A 22,740-nucleotide genomic window follows, 5' to 3' on the forward strand; every position below is an offset into this window, starting at 1 on the left:
GAGCGAGGGTTAAATTTAACTGCACAGTGGGTCAAAACAACAAAAAATTACAAGAAATATGATAGGCTAAGCCACCTATATGAACGGATGAGGGGGAGAGAGCCCGAGAATTTGAGAGAGACCCACATTTTTTCGATAATATAATCAAGAATACATACATACATACATATGTAAGCGTTTAAATATAAGCGAGGCAAAATATGAAACAATGTTGCATATTTTACCTCCTGTATGTGTGAAGCAAAATATGAAACAATGTTGCATATTTTACCTCCTGTATGTGTGAAGCAAAATATGAAACAATGTTGCATATTTTACCTCCTGTATGTGTGAAGCAAAATATGAAACAATGTTGCATATTTTACCTCCTGTATGTGTGAAGCAAAATATGAAACAATGTTGCATATTTTACCTCTTGTATGTGTGAAGCAAAATATGAAACAATGTTGCATATTTTACCTCCTGTATGTGTGAAGCAAAATATGAAACAATGTTGCATATTTTACCTCCTGTATGTGTGAAGCAAAATATGAAACAATGTTGCATATTTTACCTCCTGTATGTGTGCTACAGAGAGCGAGACCGAGATTTGAGGAGAGAACCACATTTACCCTGTATATGTGTGGGAGGAAGCCAGACCGAGAAGTTGAGAGAGAACCACATTTGATCGCTAATGTAAACAAAATACATTTCAATAAACATATGTCTGTCCGTAAGCATGCCGAATCATGATCGTAATCAAAGTGGAGTTTTCCGTCCGTCCGCCAGTCTCTCTGTGAGCATGTTCATTCATGTTCATAACTTAACATATGTATACCCAATTAATTTCACAATATTGTGAAATTCATGTTTTAGCATACTACAGTTTTCGTATAAAAAGCAAAAAATCTTAAATAAGATTCACAGTATAAAAGTTAAAGTACAAGTGAAGACATGGCGAGCGGAGATTTAATTACTTTCTTCAATTCCTTCAACATCAAATCAATAATTCCTTTGAAGGATATGGAGGACAACAAGGATTACATCATCACCGGAGCATTCAAGAGCAAAACAAAATATGGGGAGAGAATTGTATTGAGGATAAATGACTCTATTCTTTACTTGCCAACAAGATTTCTTTCACTAGGAGACGAACATGTGAAACAATTAGCTGGTGGAGGATATGCTATCACAAAATCTACCCTGAAAGATTCCAGCGGATCAGATGTATATAAATTAGAGTTAAAACAATTGGAAATTCCAACATTTTATTATCCACCGTATTAAACAAAAATAAAGAATTTTTATAAAATTTAAAGTTTCTGTGGCTTCTTATTTAAATTTGGGGGGATAGAGGTTTCAGTATGAAAATAGTACTTTAGTTAGAAAGATGTCTGCGCTTAATAGGGAAGACGAGCGTTTAAAAACCTTCAATGGTTGGCCATTACCGTATCCAGATACAAAGACGATGGCTGCAGTTGGATTTTATTATATTGGTATAGGAGATTTGACCAGATGTTATTTTTGTGAATTATTTATCCATCAATGGGAAGAAGCTGACTGTCCTGTTGCAGAGCATTTACGAATGTCATACAGCTGCCCGCTAATGAGAAGACTTTATACAAACAATATTCCCATCAATCAAGATATTTTAGATGATATCCTCCCTGAAATTGGTCTAGATGTTTGCGGCACCAGAGAGTTTTAAACAATATTAGTATTATTGTTCACATTCATTGCTTGCACTTCTATGAATAAAATTTGAGAAAAATTAAAACACTCAGATCTTTGTTGTTTTATTTATAATCTTTATTTTATGTTTTGGTTTTTACAATCCATCTTGTATTATATCACGAATATAATACCATTTCTGTTCAATGAAAACAAATATCTTAAATACATTATTAACAGCACATTTATACTTAGAATCTATATGTATTGGACAGTTGGTGAAATAATCTTGACGAGTTCTAAGATTCATATTACTTTCTAAATTAACAATATTAGTTTGAAGATAGTTTTCCAAAAAGCATTTCTTTTCTTTCCCATTTACAAAAACGTATTGATAGTTGTTTAATGGTGAGAGAACATCCTCGATATCATTGTAGCAGATTTCTCCATCGGTCCAGTCTAATCCATTCACATGTGCTTTGGTGTAGTTGATTGTTCTGAGTGCTTCTCCATCAAGCTCCTTTGCACTATAAGGTGGTCGAAACAAAAAATGATTCGGAATAACAGAAGTTCCACACATAAATGAGAGCTCCTTCATGAAAATGGTTTTATCATTTCCATGACAATATTGAAAGTCGGCAAATGCTACATCCGATCTTTGGATTAGGTACGACATCTTGGATTAGTTGAATTAGACTGTAAAGAATACTTTTGTTGTTGGTGTATTTTATTTATAAAATCTTGCTCATTTCCAACAAAAATTTTAAGCAAAGATGTCCACAGTTGTATGTATTGAAACGTTGATCTCGTTTATAATTATATGTTGTAGCTGATCCCAAGTAACGTAAAATTTCAGCTGGAGGTTGAAGGTTCCCAAAACTATCGTAATAGTCGATGATGTTATTATTCTTATAATATGCCACCCAATGTGTGCCAGGCCCACTGTCAATATCCAAATTTACGACACCACATTCGATTCGATAAGGCTTTTTAGGTAGTTTATCGCGCATATAAACACCTCTAAAGTAAGGGATGTATTTCTTTCCAAATGTATTGATATGTGTATCGGTAAGTGGACCTTTGGGCAGCTGTTTTATTAGTTTTTTGGCGTTTCATTTTCATCAACATAAATTCCATAGCCTTTTTTGTATGGTTTGAGATAGAGACCTTTACCCATAGCTATAGCTTCTATGGTTTTGTTGTGTCTGGTCTGCTCTTGCAACTCTTCTTTGGCTTTTTTAGCATTCAAAACTGCATTGGTTATCGCTGAACTGCCCGAAGCTAATGCACCCAACGCTCCCAACCCAGTTAGAATAGGTATGAGAGGAAGAAATCCTCCCCTTTTGGGTACCCTTATTACTCTTGGTATGACCACCTTTGACTTTTTTCCTCGGAATGTCTTTTGTATTTCTTTCCTTGCTATTTTGATGGCAGCATTAATATCAGTTGGTTTAACGCTTTTAAGGGAATCTGTTGCATTCTTTATAGCATTTTTAAATATTTGTTGACCAAGTATTTGTTTGGGTTTCTTATTACCCACCCCCATTCCAAGCTTTGTCTTTGCCTTCATTATATTAGTTACAAGATATGCGTTTATTTTTTCTCCAATGCTACTATCCTTTGATTTTACTCGTTCCCAAGCTCGTTCAGTTAGTTCACGATCAGCAATATGTCGTTGTTCAATATCTTTGTTCTGTGAATAAGCAATATCGTGTTTTCTACAAGCAGCATCCAGTGGATTAACACCTTGATCTCCTCTTTGTATACGTTTTCTTAGCTTTGTACCTGGGCCACAAAATTGATAACCTGGTAGATGAAGTTCGACTGGAAGAGAGTTTATCAACTTATTTACAAGTCCTCCTCCTTTAACGGCTTTCTTTCTAATAAATCGATTTGCGTTGTAAACAATCATTTTATACTTTTTCACATGTGCTAAACAAAATATATATGTAAATTGATTATATATATTATAAATAGTCATGTGTTCTTATACTAGTCATTAGTTGTAAACATGAGATTAGTTGAGCAACAAGCTAAAATTACAGTACGAAATGGGGACTTTATACAAAAGAAAACCCCTCGACATAGTACTTTGTTACCCAATACTATACGAGCATTAATAGTGGGTCCATCAAACTGTGGAAAGACGAATGTTATGCTTAGTTTGATTGAAAGCCCAAATGGATTAAAATTTGAAAATGTTTACATTTATTCAAAATCGCTATATCAACCGACATATGAGTACCTAAAGAAACTGATTTCCTCTGTAAAAGGGATGGGGTTGTTTACATTCACCAATAATGATGATGTTATACAACCAGATGAAATAAAACCAAACTCAATCATGATTTTTGACGATGTAGCGTGTGATAAACAAAACAATATTAAAAACTACTTTAGTATGGGACGACATAAGAATGTTGACTCATTTTACTTATGTCAAACATACACCCGTATCCCAAAGCATTTGTTGCGTGATAATGCCAATATGATAATCATGTTTAAACAAGACGATCTGAATTTAAGACACATATACAACGATCATGTTGGATGTGACATGAGTTTTGATATCTTCAAAGACATGTGTCATGAATGCTGGAAAGAAAAGTATGGATTTCTGACGATTTCTAAAGATGATGAAATTCACTCTGGGAGATATCGGAAAGGCTTTCATACATTTATTCAACCATAATATTATTTAAAAGATGTTATATAGTATATTTACATTAGTACACCTGCAACCATGGAGGAAGCAATGTTGAAACGACTTGTAAAGTCCAAAAATGTTTTGAAAAGAAAATTTCAAAGCATTAAAATGGGCGAAGATGCTAAAACTACTGAATTGACAAACACTTTTAAACCATTAACAGAACCCATAAACAAACTACTAAAGCTTTCAACTGAGAATGCAACCAAAATGATTGCACCCAAGAAGGAGAATATGGATTCATTTAGAGAATCTTTTGTAGCGAGTACACCCTTTAAAAAATATAAACCGGAGATTAAGCTTGAACCAAGTATATTGGAGGGGAAAGAGGATAAAGGAGATTATTTACAAAATGATGATACTTACAACACCTCAAGAGATGACACATTTTATTCAGAAAATGAGGATGATGAAGACGATCCTATTAATCTAACACTCTTAAAGAAAAATAAAAAACTAGATACAGTATATGGACCGCATAAAGATGAAAATGGTGAATGGATGTTTGGAGATAAACCACTGAAAATCAGCGATGAAAAGATTACGATTGGAAATAAAAATTGGGCATTTACACCAGGACTATTTGAACTCTTATTTTATCAAAACCCCAAAAAATATGATCCTACAGAACTCGACATATATAAAACAATCTTGTTGGACTCAAATGCATTTAAAATAAACTATGACCCTAATGGTAGAATCAAGGGTAACAAAGGACAAAAATATAAGCGGATAATTAAAAAGTTAATGGGGGATACTCACAGTGGCAAAGGCTTAATGACACTAAGTCCAAGTAAACCCAACTATATATACTGGGACGATCCTAACGAGTTGGTAGAACGATTAAAGCTGTTGATGGCATCACAACAAGCCGGAAACAATAATCATACTAATGAGATTGTTTCGATTATCGAAGAACTGCGAGAAGGCAACATAATCTATTAAGTAAACTTTAAAGGAAACAATCAACCTATGACTGTTGACAAGTTTGGTCATCATTATAATCCAAAAACCCACTCAATAGAAGTAAGAGAAAATGTTTCGAGAATACTGGGAATTAATATTGACGAAGATAACAACCTTGACGTGCAAAATAAAAAAATTAGGAACGTTGCACCCCCAACAGAAGGAACGGATGCGATCAACCAAGCATACATACATTCATAAATCAAGCACATACAAGAAGTATTAAACCAAAATATCATTCAGGAGTGTACTCAACTAAGAGAAGAAATATCCCATCTCAAACAATCACATAAGGAAATTTTTAAAGTCTTATCTCAACCCCCATTCAACTCAATTGCTCTAATATATCCCCCAAAACTTGAATAATGGAAAAACGAGGATTGGTGAACGAACTTCACTCTCAAGCACGAAGAAATTTTAAAAGACGAAGGGTTATTACAAAGGGGATCGATGATCTTTGGCAAGCTGATTTAGTTGAAATGGGCAACTATTCCAAAACAAACAGGGGATACAGATTTATGCTTACTGTTATCGACACCTTTTCGAAATTTGCCTGGTGCGAAGCACTTAAAACAAAAACAGCAACGGAAGTATATAAAGCATTTGAAAAAATTTTGAAAGATGGAAGAATTCCAAAGAATTTGCAAACCGATGATGGAAAAGAATTTTTCAACAAGGAATTTAAAAAATTAATGCAGAAACATTCAATAAACCACTACTCTACATACAGTGTCTTGAAAGCCTCAATTGTTGAACGCTTCAATAGAACTCTAAAAGGTATGATGTGGAAGGAGTTTAGCTACAATGGAAATTATCAATGGATTGATATTTATAGAGACCTGGTTGATCAATACAACAAAACTCGTCATCGAACAATAAAAATGGCACCTATTCAAGTAAAATCATCGAATGAGCAGATGTTGTTAAAAACTGTATATAACCACATAAAAATCTTTAAGAGGCAAAATCTTCGTGCTGGTGATCATGTACGGATCAGCAAATATAAACATCAATTTGAAAAGGGGTATACTCCAAATTGGACTGCAGAAATATTCAAAATAAGAGGAATACGATTAACCAACCCTGCTACTTATTTACTAGAAGACTACGAAGGAAATCCCATACATGGATGTTTCTATAAAGAAGAACTTTTACCCACAAAATATCCCAACACATACTTAGTAGAAAAAATATTAAAAACAAAGGGTGATAAAGTCTTTGTTAAATGGCTGGGATTTTCAAACAAGCATAATTCCTGGATAGATAAGACAAATGTATTGTAAACTTAACACATTTAAATAAATTTAATAAAATAAATAAAAACCTTATATAAACATATGTATATTTGATGTTTTACTTATTACTAGAAAGAATCTTACAATGTCAACAACGTTTACTTTGACGGGTAAATCATCAATTTTACACTCAAACTATTCACCTCCTATTGAATTGGGAGAGGGTAGTTATGAGTGCTGTTTAATAGATTTTCAATCCTACAATTCCATTCCAAATGTGGACAATGATAACAATCTCTTCCATATCGGAGACAAAATTATAAAGATACCCATAGGATCATATGAACTACAAGACATTGCTCACTACTTGGAGACACAGTATAGAGCAATCCACATTAACAGATCTATTGAGATTAAAGCCAACAATAATACGCTACAGATAGAGATCTTATCCTCTCATGATCCCATATACTTTGATAAAGAAAAATCCATTGCAAAACTCTTTGGTTTCACCGGAAAAGTTTTGGAACCCGGCAAAAAGCACATTTCAAACCTTCCGGTAAACATTTTAAAGGTCAATGCCATACAAATACATTGCAATATTGTTACCGGCTCATTCATGAATGGGTCGCCTGCTCATATTCTGCACGAATTCGCTCTTGACGTCCCTCCAGGCTATAAATTGGCAGAGAGACCGATGAATCTCATTTATTTGCCGGTGAACGTCAAAGAAATAAGTCATCTGCAGATACTCATATTAGATCAAGAAGGCCGCTTGATAAACTTTAGAGGAGAAGAAATTACGCTACGAATTCATATAAGACCCAGACAGCCATGATTATTTACAATAAATACACCCATAAACAAACACCAAAACACATTCATCATCAAGGCGCCAAACCGTCAAGACCTCCTCTCAGCAAGGAAAATAAAGAATTTTTAAAGCTTATAAAATTAAAAGTCAAACCAAATGTCTGAAATACTCGATATTAATGAGCGCCCACTCTCTGACGAGAATATTGTGAAGAGAGACTACCATAGCTATGTTCCATATATTCAATCATTTAAAAATAACGATGAAATTCGTATAAGTATACAAAATCAAGATCTTTACATACTACCATCGGAGAGCTATCTATACATTGAAGGAAATTTGAAAAACTCAAAGGGGGGTGTTTCGCAGAATGCTAAACTAAGGAATAACTGTGTGGGTTACATGTTTGATGAAATTCGCTATGAACTAAATGGAATTGAAATTGATCGTACTCGTTATCTGGGTACCACAACAAAAGTTAAAAATTGGATTTCTCTAAGTGAATCTGAAAGCAAGGTTATGAGTAATGCAGGCTGGAATCCAGATGGTGACGTAAATACAAGCTCATTCAATTTTTGTGTTCCCTTGAATCGTCTACTGGGCTTTGCAGAGGACTTTAATAAAGTAATTTGCAACAGTAAACATGACCTGATTCTCTTGAGAAGCGCCAACGATAAAAATGTATGTTATTCAACTACTGAAAACGAAGAAATTCAACTCACCATTACAAACATTGTTTGGAAAGTACAACACATTCATTTGTCAGACTATAGGAAAATTAGTTTCCTGAAAACAATCAAGGATGGAAAAACTTTACCGATAGCTTTCCGCAGCTGGGATTGCTACTTTAATCCAACTTTTGCTGGTGGAAGACAACACAGCTGGAGTGTTAAATTGTCTGCCAATCATGAAAGACCTCGATACGTTGCTTTGATATTTGAAAGAGACAACAAGCTACAACACTGTGAACTTCAAAATATTAAAGTTCACTTGAACTCTGAAACTTATCCATATGATGATTTGAATCTAAAGTTTGGAGAAAATCGTTATGCAGTACTCTATGACATGTACGCCAAGTTTCAACAGTCGTATTATATGAGGGAACCACAACCACTTCTCACATATGCAAGTTTTAAGGACAACCCAATTGCTGTTATTGATATCAGTAATCAAAACGAAACTGTGAAGAATGGACCCATCGATTTAAAAATTCAATTTGAAACCAATACACCAATTCCTCAAAATACCTCAGCATATTGCTTAATTATCCATGATCGTCTGGTGGAGTATGTTCCATTGACTGGAATCGTTCGAAAAATAGTATAAGTTCTTTGCATACTTACCTTTATATCATGTAAACTCAATAATGAAATAAAACACATTGTTTTGTAATTTCAATTATAAAAAGTATTGTTTTATTTTTTTTTTTTTTCAAAAAACGTTATAAATGTATGTAGTTTGTAATAGTACATAGATAATTAGTAAAAATAATGGTTTTTTTTTTTATGTGTAAAGTTAGTATTATTAATAATATATTGTTAATTAGTAAAACATTGTTAAAAAAGATTAATACAAATACCATGTGTAATTTCTAAAAAGTAACATGGAAATAATGCTGAAATTTTAATGATAATATGTTGAAATACTAGCAGTAAGGCAATTAATAACCAATATTTATACATTAGATTTTATTCCTTAATTTATTTTATTCCTTAATTTAATATATTTACATTTTAATCAATGTCCATTGGGACAGGTGAATCTAAATTATCCGTGTTTAAATCCTCATTTATATTGTTTAGTTTATAGTGGCCCCAAGCATATGTACTTATACCATCTTCTCGAATAAATCTTTTATCGTCTTGATGGCTTAGAGATATTTTTGTAATTTTGTCTGTGGTTATAGTATGCTGTCTTGACCTAAATGTATACATTGTGTCATACAAAACCTTTTTATCATATAAACATTCTCTATATGTATCTATTGTATACTTTTTTATTACGGATTTTTTAACACCCTTAGATTTCTTCACATCGTCGCTATCAACTACTTTGATAGCATAGACTTTAGGACGAAGTCCTACAAACTCTATCATGGTTTTTCCGTTATTTTCATCCTTCATCATACCCAATTTCTTTTTATTAATGAGAGGAATACCATACTTATTGTTGGGTGAGAAGTCTGATGTGTCAAACCTTTCCTCTATTTCTTTAAAAGTCAATACCCTATATAGATTAAGTCCTTTAAATGTTATGATGAAAGAGTCCGTGTCCATATAATTTAAAATAAAGGCGTCGCCAAATTTTGCTTTCAGAAAGTCATAAAGGAAAGCATACATTAACAGCTTTGATATTTCTAGCACGCAAAAGCCTAAATATAATGGTTTATCATATTTTACTTTTACGTTCCTCATCTGGATAGCTACCATATTTTCAGAAAATATAGAAAGACTATGGAAATTGGGTTTAGCAATTAGCTTGCTAGCTACATTTCTTTTCTTCTTGTTATTCTTGTCCTCCCACTCTGTTACAATTTTAACAGTTTTTCTCTTGTCTATATTTTCCATAGTCTTACCGTATACCGAGTTATTCAGCAATTTGAAAAAATCTTTTTCAAATGCATTTTTAGCATTTTCTCGGTGCATATTATTCTTTAATATATAGGGACCTAACCAGGCACGTTGTGTGAATGACAAAACTCTATGTACTTTCTTAAGAATCAGTCCATGTTGCAAACATTGTTTTAAAGCAGAATAATGAATTGTGTACGATTTTTTGTCCGTCAAGTCCGCAATTAACTTTTTAGTTTTAGACCCCCCAACACATTTGTTTTCTGGACAAAAGGGTAAGTCATTATGTTTGTCATGAAGATGCTGAGGGTAATCGAGATCAACCTCTAATATGTAGCCAGTTATATTATCATCTGGAATTAATTGTATCACATTAGGATCATTAAATATTTCCAAGTCCTCTTCCCACTTGAAATTTTTTTCTGGGAGAGGTTTTGTCATTGCTGTTCCATATAAATTATTAACGTCCAAATAATATATGTTTACTTCTGGCTTGCTTTTGTCATAATTGGGGACATCTTCATTATTGGCTACAGCATGTCTATTTGAGCACTGGGTTAGTCCACCTCTAATAGCATTTTTACAGAAATTGTACATATTTATATCTGTAAAAAGCTCAAGCTCAACCTTGGTGCAGAGAAGCATTGCATCCCAAGATAGAGATGGAGCTGTGAAATATTGACAAGGATCTAATTTGTGAATATTCATACAGACATCTCGAAAATTTTCAAAGACGTCTGTTAGTAAGAGGACATCTGTTTTCAGGTACAACTCCATATAATCTTGTAAAGTCTGACAACGAAAATGTGACCAAACTTGTTTTGCATGGTTATAGTCCTCTACTGAACATTCAGAATCTGTCATTTTATTGTAAAATTCTTCTATGGGTGGTAGTTGGGTATCTTTTAGTTTTTCAAATGATGAAAGATAATCATAAGGAAAAACACCTTTCCTCGTCAAGAGTGTAAAATCTTTCTCCTTAGGGAAATATGATTTCACCGCATGAAAATCGTCTTTAGGCAAATTCTTCGCCAATTTGTCTAAACTTGTAGGCATGAATCTAAAACTGTCCAGGAAACGTAGTTCAAGTCTGTTTTGTCTCTTCGTTTTCTTCTTGTCTTTTTCACATTGTCTTTCCTCCCCTACATCTTCTTCCTCTGAATCCTCTCCCTCATCACTCCATTCTTCTTCATCCTCTTCTCCTACAACAACACTACTATTGGAGCTAGTAGTGTTATTCGACTCATCATCTTTCATATTAATGAAATAAGACATGGATATATAAAGTTCCTTATTTTGAGGAATTACTTTTATATCTCCACCAAAATTAGATAATTCTTTAATAAAAAGGTGACAGTCATAAGATGAGAAGTTATGGAAAAAAATTGGGATGAATTTAGGTATTTGATACTGCAGATTACAACGATTATGTGCAGGCCCGCGATATTTACCAGTTAGGTGGCAATGATCACGAACTCTATCACCACCTAACGGTTCATCGCATATGTGGCATCTGACACTTGTTTTAAAGTGTAATTCTTCTTCGGGTGTTAATGTAATCATTGGTTTAACTTTTGACAAATAGTTATTATAAAAAAACTTGCAATCATTAATTAAATTTTCTAAGAAAACTTTTGGCGCATCGAGGCCAGTATAAGTAAAGAACTTATCTAAACTAGAGTCAAAACTACATTTTATATTATAACTAAAAGCACATGGTACGTGCTCTTTTACTTGCTCTGTTTTTCCGCTGTTATTGGATTCCTGCTCCTTATGTTTCAATACGCTCTCAGCATCAGCATATATACTAATGCCCACCCTCAGCATCTTTTTGTAGTTTACAAATTTGAGTATCGCGTCCTTCTTTGTCTTGGGCATGCTGCAAACTACACCTCCACATTGCTTTTTGTGAACATCGAGGTCCTTCTCCTTATGAAAATGTTGAACGCAGCCGTTGCAAATATATGCTGTCTCTTTATGATTTGTTAGCTGTGATCTCAAAAGGCTGAAATAAATACACAATTATTAGTATATAATTTATTTAGCATTATTAAATGTTGATATATTACCGTGACATGTTCTTAATCCATATGTAATGGAATTTATCCCCATCGTTGAGTAAAATCAGGTTAACATGATGTCTTTTTTCCTCCTTTGTAAGGTAGTATGGACCTTCAATGGAATATCGCTCATATCCGTAAACATTTATGCTGATTTCGGGGTTGGCTTTTTCAAATTGTTTTACATCCTTTAGAGCCAATGGAAAACTTAAACCCATAAAGTTTAATGTTAATCCTGAATCGAGACGGATGACATCCTGCTTGACATCGACTTTATATGTAGATGATCTATCGACATGTGTTTTTTTCGGGAAACTTAGTGCCGCTACCATACACCATTTAAAGCAATATTCATCATTGTTTTTTATGTTTATGCATGCGCCTTTTGTTCTCAATGATGCTGGCGTTTGGATGTATTGTGACCCACGAGTTAAATTGACTTTGTTAATATTGATGTCAATTTTTAAAAGTTTTTCCAAGGCCCAACCAGAACCTCTTTCTTGAAACTCGTCTGATTTGTCGACAAGTTCATTCTCTTGGTTGGTAAAGATTTCATCTAGATCATCACCTAGGGACAGGATTACAGTCTTTGATATGTGATTAAACACTTGTTCTGTTTCTATAGACTCAGTAGATTTTGACTGAATCTCTTTTACAGCGGTGGGCTTCACATATTGCCCCTGCAGCTCCATATTGACTTTGATACAATTTTTTTCAATCAACTCAAATTTTAAACATTTTATTATTGAGTCTTTAGCGTCTCTTAGAAAATCACGGGGTAATATTATGTCTTTAGTGTTTTCAATTTCATAACAAGTAATGTTCTGATTGAATGCACTTTTTATAATTTTTATATTTTTTTCCAAATTTTTTCTAACAACACTGCGATGATTCTCACTTCGAATATGAGATATCATATTCTTCACTGTAACGTTGCACTCTTCACATAGCTTATCGGCCCGATTAATTTTGTCTATTTTAGGTGCATTCATCTGCGATACAGTTGGTTGTTCTTGTTGTTTTGGTTTCTGATTAGATGTTACAGTTGGTTGTTGTTGAGAAAGAGTTAAAGCTTGTTGTTGTTGAATTTGTGAGATTTGATTAGATGCAATAGTTGGTTGTTGTTGGATACCAGTACAAACTTGTTGATGTTGTTGAAGTTCTGAGCTTTGAATAAATGATTCAGTTGGTTGTTGTTGTTGGATAACACTTAAAGCTTGATGTTGATTAATGAATTGTATATTTGTTTCACTTGATTGGGCATGTTTTGTCAGTTGGTGAAATTTTAGTTGATAACAATTACTAAACAGTTGACCACAATTTTTACAATGCATTTTTACGTGTTTTAAAAACTCGCGTTTAACATTGAAAGAATTTCCACAATAATTACAAATATGGGGAGCCATTTTTTTAAAAGAAATTAGAATTTTGGAATGCGATGTTGAATAATCCGTGACTTGTTAAGTACTGATGATGTTCTCAACAATTCCCATCAATATATAATTATTTGGATGAATCAAAGTATTGATTGTATTCCAGAATCAAAATCCGCCCTCAACCATACCCCTCCACCTCACACCCCCTATCCCCCTCCACATAATGGTCAACATAAACACATGCATTGCAGACTCAAACTGTGTAATACCCACAAAGGGCAAGAATTCCTACGAACAAAGAAATATTCTCGTAGCAATGAATACTGCAGATTTGTTTACATTTGTCTAAATGTAAACAAATTGCCTAAATGCTCGGTGACAAAAAATTAAATTTTTGGTCAATGTATCGATCACCAGTACGCTAACATGGAATATAACAAAGGAGAGAATTTGTACGAATCATTTCATGGTCACTTAATGTTTATTCTTGGGTTTTTGTTGCAATATGAGAAACTCTGACATTCATCTCAACTCATAGCGTTATGAAATTCAAAAGACGAACGAACCTGACCATCATCAATAATTTCACAAACTTGTGAAATTAATTGGGTATACATTGAATCTTATTTAAGATTATTTGCTTTTTATACGAAAACTGTAGTATGCTAAAACATGAATTTCACAATATTGTGAAATTAATTGAGTATACATATGTTAAGTTATGAACATGAATGAACATTCTCACAGAGAGACTGGCGGACGGACGGAAAAATCCACTTTGATTACGATCATGATTCGGCATGCTTACGGACAGACATATGTTTATTGAAATGTATTTTGTTTACATTAGCGATCAAATGTGGTTCTCTCTCAACTTCTCGGTCTGGCTTCCTCCCACACATATACAGGGTAAATGTGGTTCTCTCCTCAAATCTCGGTCTCGCTCTCTGTAGCACACATACAGGAGGTAAAATATGCAACATTGTTTCATATTTTGCTTCACACATACAGGAGGTAAAATATGCAACATTGTTTCATATTTTGCTTCACACATACAGGAGGTAAAATATGCAACATTGTTTCATATTTTGCTTCACACATACAGGAGGTAAAATATGCAACATTGTTTCATATTTTGCTTCACACATACAGGAGGTAAAATATGCAACATTGTTTCATATTTTGCTTCACACATACAGGAGGTAAAATATGCAACATTGTTTCATATTTTGCTTCACACATACAGGAGGTAAAATATGCAACATTGTTTCATATTTTGCTTCACACATACAGGAGGTAAAATATGCAACATTGTTTCATATTTTGCTTCACACATACAGGAGGTAAAATATGCAACATTGTTTCATATTTTGCCTCGCTTATATTTAAACGCTTACATATGTATGTATGTATTCTTGATTATATTATTGAAAAAATGTGGATCTCTCTCAAATTCTCGGGCTCTCTCCCCCTCATCCGTTCATATAGGTGGCTTAGCCTATCATATTTCTTGTAATTTTTTGTTGTTTTGACCCACTGTGCAGTTAAATTTAACCCTCGCTCTCCAAATACTCTCTCACACACACACACTCTCTCTCTCTCTCCCTCTCTCTCTCTCACACACACACACACACACACACACACACACACAGACAGGAGGTAAAAAGGTATCAAATTACTGGTCTGGAAGCCCCATTACCCCTCTACTAAATTATGCATGAAAATCATCGATTTCTTTTTGTTTGTCGATCACATATGCTTCGTTCCAGTACTTTTTTAATGATAAAAGTGTCAAAAGAGCAAACTGTCGAAAATGAGTCCAACACACACATTTTTCCAAAATGTACGGGAACGGAAAAATGGCAGAAACATCAAAAAACCTGGAACAAATGTCAAAGTCGGTGTATCAGCCAATCAGAAGCCGGCGAACATGTTGCACATTTTTGCTCGCCCAAATTTGTCGTGTAAAAAGTTTCTAAAGAGAATGCTATTTAGCGCCATTTTTGTTCAAAGAGAAGTGAACATTTTGCAACATTTTTGGTGTACGGGAACGCATTTTGGTGCAAAATGTGTTAAATGTGTAAAAACTTTTTAGTTCTGGAACGAAGCTATATTTTGTTTTTTTCATGTTCTTTTGTTGTCAACACGTTTCAATTATTATCTCACACATTTATACAAAAAATTTCAAAAATTAGTTAACCCAACTGTCCCTGAAGAAATGATGGACAGCTGGGAGACAACCGACAAATGTATGTATGAGTTACTAAATCAGAGTTGTATTTGAAGAAAAATTATCTGGTGTAAACGCCTAGTAAATGTTGCTAGAAAATACAAAAAGTTGCAGCTGACACAAGAAACAAGTTAGATGCATCGGTTATGGCTATATCACACCCATGGTTGTTAAAATGCGTTATTGTGAATAAAATCACATACAAAATGTATACAAACAATTCACAGTAATGCATTATTGTGAGCAAATTTGACGTTTGACATGATTTCATGTAACACCACCTTATTCCACTATGATCACACCATATGCTTTTTCACATGTATGTTGTCACTTTGGGTATACTACGAGTAATATACAGACCAGCTGATGTCATACATGTGAAAAAGCATATGTTGTGATATTGCCATTAATTGCTACAACAAAAATAACTTAAAATGTCAACATTTGTAAACAAGGCGAAAAAATTAAATTTGCTTTGATATACAAAGTTGATTTTAACCCACCAAGACTAATATTTACGATATCTAAACGATAAAATAGTTCAAATAATACATTAATTGCTCATTATTCGAAGGTCACACTAGAGTGGTTTGATTGAAACTTTTAGGTATTTATAGATCGAGTTCCTCACTACATAAACTTTATTATATTGCTTTAGTATGGAACTCGACCTAGGAACTACTGATTTCATGACATTGTATCAACAAAAACTCTCTAGTGTGACCAAGGACATAGTTAGCATTAGTAGCATAATGTGCTAACATTTTCAATATTAAACAATAAATTTGTAATTTGCCGTATGTTTTTGAGACGAATTCACTTTACAACAACTTCTTTTGAAGTTTCAAATTCGATCAGATGGGCTGATGCATCTACCTTGTTAATTGTGCTATGAACAAAAATCAGCTGACTGTCATTTAAATGTTCCAAAGGTATATCTAAATGTAATGAGATTTGTACTGGATTTATTAAATCCAGTTGAGGATTTATGGCTAGTCTAAATGAGCTATTACTCTCTCACATCCACAAAACCGAAAAGACGAGAAATTTCTATTTATTTCAATAATTTTAGGTCAGTGATTTTTAATCCGATAATATGCTGTTTATATTATAGCTTTTTGCAGGGTTAACCTTCTTTTAACAGCCAGTTTCTGTATGTCGAAAGAAGAATGTGTGCGAATGAAACACGCCCGAACTTTAGTTTTCGAAATAGTTTTACCTTTGCGTTTGCTTCAAAACAAAAAACAAATTTGAAAAACACACAAGAGTTTGGACGTGTTTCTTTCGCACACATTCTACTTTCGACATACAGAAACAGGCTGATAAGGATTTGTTTGAAATATAATCAATGGAATTGACATTTAAAACCCAGTCGGTTTGTTAAATCCTGTTTTATATAAACGGGGTATTATATCGATCGACAAAACTATCTATAGATATTAAATTTTTAAAAAATAATCGATATTGTTGATAGTGCTATCAATTTTTTGCCAGCTCTAGGGTACTCCTCTGAAGTATCATACATATTTTTATGTTTTGAAAAAGGTTCAGGGCGGTAGAAACACCCCTTTCAGAAAGGGACTATATAAGCAGCCTTTCTAACAGAAAGGGTGTATAGAAGAACCCCTTCTTTCAGATACTTTCGTTTGGAAAGTGCCTATAGACTACCCTTTCTTTCAGAAAGGGTCTATAGAAGCACCATTTTTCCAGTAAGGGTCTATAAAAGCACCCTTTTTCAGAAAGGGACTATAGAAGCACCCTATTTTTAGAAAGGGACTATAGAAGCACCATTTTCTTACAGAAAGGGTCTGTAGAACCCCCCTTGTAACAGAAATGGTCTATATAAGACGGCTTCTTTAGAACCTTACTGCAAGAAAGGGTTCTTCTATAGACCCTTTCTGATAGAATGGGTGCATCTTTAGACCTTTTCTGAAAGAATGGGTGCTTCTTTAGACCTTTTCTGAAAGAATGGGTGCTTCTTTAGACATTTTCTGAAGGAAAAGATACTTCTTTAGACATTTTCTGAAGGAAAAGGTGCTTCAATAGACCCTTTGTGCGAGAAACAGCGCTTCTCTAGACTTTTCTAAAAGAAATTGTGCTTCTCTAGACACTTTCCATAAGAAAGGGTGCTTCTCTAGACCCTTTCTAAAAGAAAGAGTGCTTCTCCAGACAATTTCCAAAGGAAAGGATTCTTCTCTAAACCCTTTCTAAAAGAAAGGGTACTTCTCTAGACCCTATTTAAAAGAAACGGTGCTTCTCTAGATCGTAGCTAAAAGAAAAGCTGCTTCTCTAGATCATTTCTTAATGAAGAGGGAGCTTATATAAGACGCTTTCTGAAAAAAATTTGCTTCTATAAGCACCTTTCTGTGAGAAAATGGTGCTTCTATAAGACCCTTTGTGGAAGAAAGGATGTTTCTTTGTACCCTTTCTCAAAGAAAGGATGTTTCTTTATACCCTTTCGGCGAGAAAGGTACTTCTATAGTCCCTTTCTCAAGGAAAGCCGGCTTCTATAGACCGTTTCTACAAGAAAAGGGAACTTATATAATGTCCTTTCTGAAAGAATTGGTGCTTATATAAGACCCTGTCTGAAAGAAAAGGGTGCTTCAATAGGTCCCATCTGCAAGAAAAGGGTGCTTCAATAGATCCCATCTGCAAGAAAAGGGTGCTTCTATTGACCCTTTCAAAAAAACATTGAAAATGCAAAGCCGAGCATTTTTATGGCGTGGTGATTTCTTGGAAAATTCACAGCAGCTTAAAAATGTTTGAAGTTTCAAAAAAAAAAAAAAAAATAAATTAAATAAATTTTCGCGTTATCCACTTTTCTTAAAATATTTTAAAACACACCTTATAGTACGTATACATATTACACCATGTTGATATTATATCTTTTTGCCGGACTAAACGCCTTTATGAGGATTTATATACGCAAAGGACTTGACAGTTGAAACCGCCTGGATTAATTTTAGTTGTATGTAAACGTACTGCACATAGAATTAATAATCGCACTCGATTTCAAATTAAATTCATACGCTAAATAAATCGCATAAAGAAGGTAACCCGGCAAAAAATTCTAATCTAAACATGGCATTATACCCTTTCGATAATAGGTCTGTACGATAACTCAAAAAATTTGTACAAATTCGTACAATTTTTTACTGAAATTTGTAAAAATTTGCAGGTGTAGCCAGCTGACTTTAAATCAGCTGTTCACATTTTTGAGCAAGAAAATTTCATAAAATAAAATATTTTAGAATAAAAAAAAAATTACATAGGATTATAGCTTTATGGCTTTACCTAATTAACTGCGTTTTGCGTGTGCGTTCAAAAAAACAAAAACAAAATACATGTATTTGTTTTTGTTGTCAATTTGAAATACATGTATTTTGTTTTTGTTTTTTCGAACGCACACGCAACACGCAATTAATTAGGTAAAGCCTTTATGCTCTGTTCCACAACCTGCAAGAAGCTACTATTTTTTACTACGGTAACATTTTTTCCTTTATGTTATCGGTTAAAATAGTAAAAATTAGTAGATTCTTGCAGTTCTGGAACAGATCGTTAAATAACTAAATGCAATTTAAAATTAATTATTTGAGCTATTTGGTTTAAAAGAATCAAAAGGAACAAAAAAATTGTCCACATATTTGTGGAATCTGCTGACTTTATTGCAAGTTTTTACAAAATGTTGTTCGATAACTTTCTGTAATTTTTCTTGCTAGGTTTTTGTTTTTTTTTTTTTTTTTAAATAACATCTCTAAATAAAAAACTTGTAAATACATCTTGTAATAACAACTCTAAATTAAAAACATTTACATCTAACAGGTTTTATAAAACATGTGCCATTTAAGTTGTCAATTCCATAGAATATCTGTCAAATAAATGAGGTATTTGTCCCAAATACTTGTTTTTGATGCAAGTGTAAAGTAAGTTTTATATCTAAAGGTACTATTAAGCAAGCAAGGCATCCGCCTAGCCTATGTACCGAGGTCTTAATTTTGTAGGACATCAATTCATGTTTTTCCCCATTCATAGAATTTCCCATCCCACATAATGTCAAAGTACTTAAAATCAACTTAAGCTGTCATTTTTTCCAAACAAAAGTGAAGTTCGTTGAAGTTTAAATCGGTTGCTATTGTTGTTTTTCTTGCATTTCCGCTAATTTGTTAAGCCGTATTTTCTGTTTGGTGCCTTCCGATCAAAACATTATCTCCTCTTATTATGCAAATTGTTAATTGTTGTTGAGCATTTTTTGTTTGCTGCCACTTTGCCTGGGGAATTGTAGTGAACTTGAAAATTGTTAAAGTTTATAAATAATTTTTTTTTTTCAACTTTTTAATCTATGTAATTCACACAAGAAGAAGAGGAAAAAAGCAAACAATGCGTTTTTTCTTCATTGGCGTCGTCGGCTTATTTCAATATAGTTTTCTTCACCTTGAATGGGTTTTTTGTTATTGTTGTTGGTTGCCACTGATGTTGTGGCATTTGATTTGAGCTGAGTTGTTGTTAAAATGTTAATGCCTTGAATTGTATCATAGCCAAGCAAGCAAAGAAGCTGGTTGACTGGCTAATGATGATGATGGTGGGGGATAGATAGTATTGTGGTTAAAACAAGCGGAGGAAGAGAGAGGAGAGGTGAAGAGGTATGATTACATCTTTGCCATTATATGTCTGTGTGTAGTTGACAACAGCCAAAGCAAGTCGAGAAAAGGTTAATGCACTTCATTAGCAACAACTTCGTTTTAAAAGCCTTAGCAAAATTGCCTACTTTAGCGTCAAAGATATTGTTCAACAACTGCATAATTGTTATTAATCTTTCTCCCAGATTGTCATCATTAGTTATAAATAATGGTGATGTTTATTTTGGTTTGAAAATAATTTTAAGCGCTAACTTTTGTAATTTGGTATGAAAATTAGATCTGGTTTAAATATCGTATTAGAGTAACACTACGTTTACATTTACGAAATCTACTCGATTTCAACTATCAATTCCATTGCTCAAACGTCAAAGTAAATCCAACGGTTTTTAAGATGAGTTTTCATTTGACGTATACGCATCGGAATTGACCGTTGAAATCAAGTGAATTACGTAAATGTAAACGTAGTATAAGTCTATATTTACAATTTTGAGTGGATTTCAACTGTCACTTCCATGGCGAATACGTCAAATGAAATCCACTGTATTTGAGCCTTTCTTTCAGGAAGGGTCTAGATAAGCATTCTATCTTTCAGAAAAGGTCTAGAGAAGCACCCTTTATGTCAGAAAGGGTCTAGAGAAGCATCCATTCTTTCAAAAAGGTTCTATTTAGAAGCATCCTTTCTTTCACAAAAAAATTTAGAAGCACTCTTTCTTTAAGAATTTTTTTTTACGAGCACCCTTGCTTTCAGAAAAGGTTTTTACGAGCACCCTTGCTTTCAGAAAAGGTTTTTAGAAGCGCCCTTTCTTTCAGAAAAGGCTTTTATAAGCACCCTTTCTTTCAGAAAAGGATTTTAGAAACATTCTTTCTTTCTGAAAAGGTTTTTAGAAGCACCCTTTCTTTCTGAAAAGATTTTTAGAAGCACCCTTTCTTTCACAAAAAATTTTTAAACACGTCCTTTCTTTCAGAACAGGTTTTTATAAGCGCCCTTTCTTTCAGAACAGGTTTTTATAAGCGCCCTTTCTTTCACAAAAAAATTTAGAAGCACCCTTTCTTTCAGAAAAGTTTTTTTAGAAGCACCCTTTCTTTCAGGAAAGTTTTTTAGAAGCACCATTTCTTTCAGAAAAGTTTTTTAGAAGCACCCTTTCTTTCAGAAAAGTTTTTTAGAAGCACCCTATCTTTCAGAAAAGTTTTTTAGAAGCACCCTTTCTTTCAGAAAAGTTTTTTAGAAGGACCCTTTCATTCAGAAAAGTTTTTTAGAAGCACCCTTTCTTTAAGAAAATGTTTTAGAAACACCCTTTCTTCCACAAAAGATTGTTAGAAGCGCCCTTTCTTTTAGAAAGGGTCCATAGAAGCACCCTCTCTAAAAGAAAGGACCTATAGAAGCACCCCTCTCTTCTCTCTCCACATTATTAATGGTTTTTGAGCGCACTTAAATTAAAATAACCTCCTCTAATTACAAACATCAAAAATTTGGCTCTTTTGTCAAAGAAGTTGCAATATTGGGAATTCCAACAGTATTTTATATTTATCATGGTCATAAAGCAGTTTGAAAATTATTTTGTGTTCAAATATTGAAGACTTTTTGATCTACAGCATTTTTTGAGATGTGGTGAATCTCCCAAGAAACTCACCACGCCGCGAAATTTTGTAATTTGGCTATATTTATAATAACTGAGCATGCTTAAGTTAAAACAATGAGAATTAGGGCTTCCCATTCCCCAAAAAAGAGGTGATAATAATCGGAAACATCTAATTTTTGAGAAAGAAGTTGCAATGTTGAGATTTTTGAGAGAATTTTTTATATATTGTAGCTGTACAGCAATTTGAAAATTATTTTGTGTTCATATATTGATTGTAGAGTGAATACTTTTTATTTGAAACATTTTCTGAAGTGTGGTGAATTTTCCAATAAACTCACCACACCGTTATAATTCGCGGTTTGATGTTATTTGTGGTTTTTGAGCACAGTAAAATTAAAATGGTGACATTTATGCTTGGTTTACTTTTACGAAATCCACTCGATTTCAACTGTCAATTCCTTTGCGTATACGTCAAATGAAAACTCATCTGAAATCCATTGGATTTCATTTGACGTTTAAGCAATGGAATTGACAGTTGAAATCGAGTGGATTTCGAAAATGTAAATTTACTATTAGGAACCCTCACTATATTTTATGGCCAACAAATTCGCCATTTCTGAGTTTATGAATTTGTAAATATTTCCGCAATATTAGCTAATGCGTTTCCACAATTTTCAATATTTATTTTAGGATGATAAACTAAAAGAAATTTGCTGTTTGTGTGTGGGTAGATAGTTTATTATACTATGTGGGTTCGAAAAACGCTTTCAGACGAAGTGTAAAACGAATTATGTTAAAAAAATGTTAAAATCTACAACATTTTGCGTGCCAAAAACAACAAATTTTGCACCATACTTTGGTTTTCTTTTCGTTTTTTTTTTTTGGTTGTAAACACGTCGTCTATTCCATCATGTC

At 33.4% G+C, this 22,740-nt stretch overlaps 2 protein-coding genes across 5 annotated transcripts in view; both read left to right on the plus strand.

Annotated features, from left to right (window-relative positions):
- Positions 1–22,740, plus strand: part of LOC141396900 (D-beta-hydroxybutyrate dehydrogenase, mitochondrial) — a 90,729-nt gene that overhangs the window by 41,169 nt on the left and 26,820 nt on the right. The gene's annotated exons all lie outside the window — the stretch shown is intronic.
- Positions 66–6,875, plus strand: LOC141397447 (uncharacterized). The gene has a single exon (XM_073973601.1). The coding sequence runs from the start codon at positions 4,394–4,396 to the stop codon at positions 5,300–5,302; it is 909 nt and encodes a 302-aa protein (XP_073829702.1). The 5' UTR covers positions 66–4,393; the 3' UTR covers positions 5,303–6,875.

This window comes from Musca autumnalis, unplaced genomic scaffold (assembly GCF_047663935.1).
Source record: "Musca autumnalis isolate F117 unplaced genomic scaffold, ASM4766393v1 scaffold_3, whole genome shotgun sequence".
NCBI lineage: Eukaryota > Metazoa > Arthropoda > Insecta > Diptera > Muscidae > Musca > Musca autumnalis.